This window comes from Montipora capricornis, chromosome 2 (genome assembly GCF_036669925.1).
Source record: "Montipora capricornis isolate CH-2021 chromosome 2, ASM3666992v2, whole genome shotgun sequence".
Lineage (NCBI taxonomy): Eukaryota > Metazoa > Cnidaria > Anthozoa > Scleractinia > Acroporidae > Montipora > Montipora capricornis.
The window spans coordinates 29081373-29086372 of NC_090884.1; the positions used below are offsets into that span (position 1 = coordinate 29081373).

Below are 5000 nucleotides of genomic sequence, written 5' to 3' on the forward strand. Positions count from 1 at the left end.
CCCGAGTCATGAAGTTTGAGTAATTTGCGGAAGATTTCAGGTGAACAGGGATTGTAGCAAGAATGAGGAAAGGATGTGTCGATGATTTAGCAACTCTTTTGGAGTTAAAACCAGGGATAATTCTAGACGAAGTCCAGGCCAGATACAACAAAGATGTCATCTATGTGCGTGGTTTACCACTTTCGCACTTTGTAACTTTCGATGAGTTTATTTTGACATTAGTAACTGATACTTTCTTACTGTTAACTTTTGCATTTTTGAACCTTTGCAGACATACGTCGGCGATATTCTCATCGCGCTTAACCCATTTAAGCCTTTGGATATCTACAACGAGCACGTAAGTGAAAAAGGATACCGTATTGTGCATTTTCATCAGAATGCGCAGATGAGACGAACAGTGTCTCCTAATTACCTCATACTTTTTTACTTCTTTACCTAGCACTTGAAGACTTCATAAATTATTGAGCATTTGTAGGCTGCAAGTTCCAAACACTTTTCCGAAAAAAATGAATCAGCATCAAGCTTCAAGCAAGACTGTTCTCACTGATACGCATGGTTTCTTGCGTCTCTGTATTGTGGTACCTTTGCTAGAAAGCTTTATTATTAAATGTGACACATTTTTCCACTATGTTTGAGAAATGGATTTCAGGAAAAGACACCCTAATGGAATTTTCTTACTTAAATCTAATGGCACTTAATATTATAATTATTATTCATTAATTGGAATGTTTCATTGAATATTTTAAATTCCATTTCCTTCCCCTTAACATCCCTGTGAATTTGTTTGAGCTAGAGCTAAGCTTTTAACAACATACCTTTCTTGCAGGAAAAAAGATCTTAAGTTGTCTACTAGATGTCTACCTCATAATAATAATAATAATAATAATGATAATGATAATGATAATGATAATGATATTATTACTATTATTATAGTAAATTCCAAAGGCTGTTACAGAATTAAACCAATACTTTCATAGAATTTTGTTATGTTGTCCTTTCTCTTCCTTGTGGGTATATGCAATTTAATAAAAATTTAATTATTGTTCTCTTCCCAGGTCAGAACATCTTAATATCTTTCTCTCAATTAAAGTGTAAGCTAAAGACTACACTCCCCTAAGCATTGAAATGTCATTACCAATCTTGCCTTAACAACTATGCATTTTCTACCTTTCAATTCCTTAGACTGCATGTCAATACAAGATGACTCAGAAGTCCTTGCATCCTCCACACATCTTTGCTGTTGCTGACATGGCATATCAGGCAATGATTGGGGTCAGAGGAGCTACTCCACAGAGTCAGTGCTGTGTTATAAGGTGAATTTGTTCTATTCTGACTTGTTGACTGATTGAGAGTGATACATTTTTTTTGCAAAAGTTTGAGCCAAGCACAAGCAGCATGTTTGAAAATTTTCAACTTAATTGTGAAATGAGGATTATGATCGTCCTTTGAAAGAAAATGATTATCATATAATGTACTGGTAATAAACAGCTTTAAATTTAATAATTTAAAAAAATGATAAAATTGTGAACTGTTCCAGCAGGTATTTTAAAGAACTGAGGCACTAATAATTGTCTAAAGTTACAGAAATCATATCAAACAACAAATATCAAATCATAGGTTGGTTTTTGAGGAGAGGGGAAGACCGGAGTGGCACCCAGAGAAAAACGTCTTGAAGCAGAGTAGAGAACCAACAAACTAATCCCACATGCCAAGTCTGGGAATTGAACCTAGGCCACACTGGTCAGGGGCAAGTGCTCTCATCACTGCACCATCCCTGCTGCATTATACCTGCTTATCAATTTATGAAGAATAAATGAGAAGAAAGAAAGCTGAAAGGAAAACAGGACAAAGCAACAAACTGTGCATTTAACCTCTGACCAGAAGACTGCATAAAGTGCATATGCCTTTATGACACAACATTGTTTTATTAGCTTTTTTGAAATTGCTTTCAAAGTGAGCAAGAATGGCGTTTATTTTAAAGTGATAGCTCTCTTGGTTGCCAAGTTATTCAAGATTTTGATTTATGCAAATTAGATGACTTGTGACGTCACATAGTGGACACAAAATGATGTAAAATCACAAAAAATGCAATATCTCTGAAGCCTTTTTCTGTATAGAACTGAAACCTTTTACAGTTCTTATACTCATCACAAAATTCCATGATATGGCCCACTGTGACGTTTCTATGGTAACACAATGGGCTCCAGGCCCTCTCAATCCAAAGGGTAAAATCAGAGTTTCCCTCCCCAATAAGTGTTATTTGCTCTTGATGTTCATTAATTGGGTGTGAGCGAATATGGACATTACACAGCACCATCACAAGGAAGTCTGTTAGACTCTGGAGTAACAAAGAAGGCATTTTTCATTTTGGGAAGGTAGAGGTGTGAAGGTAGTATGTTGCTATGGTGACATCACAATCATTATCACAATGTGTTGTTCTGGCAGCACATCAACCCTGCTGACTTAGTATTATTTTGCAAATATAATCCATATTTTGTGATTAAATTTACATAATTTTGTGTCCACCATGTGATGTCGCAAGTCCTCTAATTTGCATAAATCAAAATCTTCAATAACTCGGCAACCAAGAGTGCTATCACACTAAAATAAATGCCGTTCTAAATCATTTTGAAAGCTCTTTTGAACAAGCCAAAAAAATAAAAACTTTATTTCAAATGCACTTTATTAAGCACACATATTAGCTGTTTGCAACCTTTAATCTTGTAAACCAAAGACTTGACTAATTTTCCATAAATTATACTTTTAGCTGCTAAATAAATAAGCTCGTACCAGTTATGTTTGTAAAATTGACATATATTTTATCTCCATATTAATCATTCTGTTTTTTTTTTGTAGCGGTGAAAGTGGGGCTGGCAAAACTGAATCAGCCAAACTCTTGATCAGTCAACTTGTTGAACTCTCAAGAGGGACCTCACAGTTAGAACAGCAGATCCTCCAGGTATTACTATGGGATACCAAATTTTCCTCTGACCACTACCTGGAAGAAAAAGTCACCCCCCCTCCCCCCCCTGACAATGTCAGTAAAATCTATTATGTCTCACTCCCAGCCAGGTGATCTGGTGGTGTAATTCGAAGGACTGGGGAGAAAAATTTTAACGCCGTATCCCACAACCGCGCGCAGCCTTATTTTCGAATTTAACATGGCAGAGGCAATTGGCAGAGGTGACGTTAGATCTTGTCGGGTCTACTTGAATGTTCATTCCGTAACAGGAAATGTGGTAGACACGGAATGATCTGTTGAGTTTTGGCGATGGCAATACTGCAGGGAGTTTGGAAACAACACCTAAGGCTGAGCGCGGTTGTGGGATACGGCGTTAAGATTCTTCTTCCCAGTCTTCCAAATTTCGTCACCAGATCACCTGGAGGAGTGGATGGATGAATGGGGGCCATCCGAGGGTGTTTGAGGTGTGAATGGGTTAAAATGCACATAACTATAAACGTAACTGTAAACATAACTATATGCAATCTTTGAGGAGGGTCAAATAGAAGTCGGCCAGAGGTTTTTCTTGAGCGGTGAGAAAGCCACGAACTTGTCTTCGCCCCTTCGCGGCTCTCTCGCGGCTCAAGAAAAACCTTGGAGTCCAAGGGAAAAGAAGCCCTTCATATTGAATGGAACCATATGCATCAAATAAACAACTCAAACATGTTAAAAAACACTGTATACTTTAATCACTATTTGTATTCAACGTTTTTCACAGATCGATTTGTACTCGCACCTTTTTATTCTCCCACTCCATTGTACTGCTTCAGTATTATGTATCTTTTTTCACTGATTTGTAACAGTACTATTATTCTACAATTTGTAATGTACACCTACTTGCTACCTACTTTATATAAAGTCACTCACTTGTAAACATCCTTCAACTGAAGATGAATACTGAGTTATGGAGGTATATCTATGACAAAATTCAATGATCAGTATTTGAAATAAAATCGTCCAAATCATGAATGCATCAATTCAAAGCTGAATGACAACAAGCCGATTCTGCAAATGGCGATCACGGAAAGAGGCATAACGCAGAGAGGCATAACGCAAAAAGCCATAACGCAAACAGCCATAACGTGAAGAGGAATAACATAAAGAGGAATAACACACAGAGGCATAACGCAAAAAGGCATAACGCAGAAAGGCATTAACGCAGAAAGGCATAATGCAGAAAGGCGTAACGCAAAAGGCATAACATAAAATAGCCATTAGGCAAAGGCCCTTTGAAGAATGGAGACTAGCTGTGTACTCCATAAATGATTTCAGCTCTAATGATTGTCAATTGATTGTTCAAGGGAAAGAACATTATCGCTATCGAACTTTTTCTTCCTGTTTAAGTTATGCCTCTGCGTTATGCCTCATTGCGTTATCCTTTTTTGCGCTATGGCTAAAACTCTCTGATACAATATTCAGTCTCGTTGCCACTTAATGTAGCGATATCGATAGCTACTACTATGATTGGCTAATTTTGAAATTTTGATACAAAATGTGGCGATTTTCGCCAGCCGGGGGTGAAGGGTAAAGGTCGATGTAGAGTTTTCTACGAAAAGTTGTCATTCAAATGCTCTTGGAAATATGCAGTGTCCCAAAAGCATAAGTTGAAAAGAATGGTTTATGCAAAATTTGGGGGGGCAGAATTACTGCCCAATATCGGAGTAGCGAGCCCAGTATCCGACAACACCAATAATAAAGTCGCTAAACGTAACTTTCGGAGGAGAAGAGATGTTTCTTGCAAAGTACTTTTGCATTCACAATTCGGAAAATTTAAGTCGACTTAGGAAGCAAGCAACGTGAACCGTTCTAGCTTCCGCTTCCGGGATCGAACCGGAGCTATGCAAAGTGAAACATTTTGTTGATGATTCTGGCCTCCGTTATTCGAGAAACATTACATTTCAGGAAGAATTGAAGGATGTTCTAACTACTTGAATTCCTTGAGAGGTTAACTGCAAGTATAAAAAGGTTCCTTCGAAAGTATCACGTTTTACAGACCCTT

At 37.6% G+C, this 5000-nt stretch overlaps 1 protein-coding gene and 1 long non-coding RNA gene across 2 annotated transcripts in view; one reads left to right on the plus strand and one right to left on the minus strand.

Moving 5' to 3' along the window:
- The window catches only part of LOC138039254 (myosin-IIIb-like), a 44817-nt gene that overhangs the window by 227 nt on the left and 39590 nt on the right, over nucleotides 1-5000 (plus strand). Inside the window, exons 1-4 of the mRNA XM_068885461.1 lie at nucleotides 1-164; nucleotides 272-337; nucleotides 1183-1313; nucleotides 2857-2959. The exon at nucleotides 1-164 is cut by the window's left edge and continues 227 nt beyond it. Of these exons, the coding sequence (XP_068741562.1) occupies nucleotides 63-164; nucleotides 272-337; nucleotides 1183-1313; nucleotides 2857-2959 (402 nt within the window). The 5' untranslated portion in view covers nucleotides 1-62. The remainder of the gene's footprint in view (nucleotides 165-271; nucleotides 338-1182; nucleotides 1314-2856; nucleotides 2960-5000) is intronic.
- The window catches only part of LOC138039261 (uncharacterized), a 1624-nt gene continuing 403 nt past the window's right edge, over nucleotides 3780-5000 (minus strand). Inside the window, exon 3 of the long non-coding RNA XR_011130391.1 lies at nucleotides 3780-3917. This is a non-coding gene — a long non-coding RNA (uncharacterized lncRNA). The remainder of the gene's footprint in view (nucleotides 3918-5000) is intronic.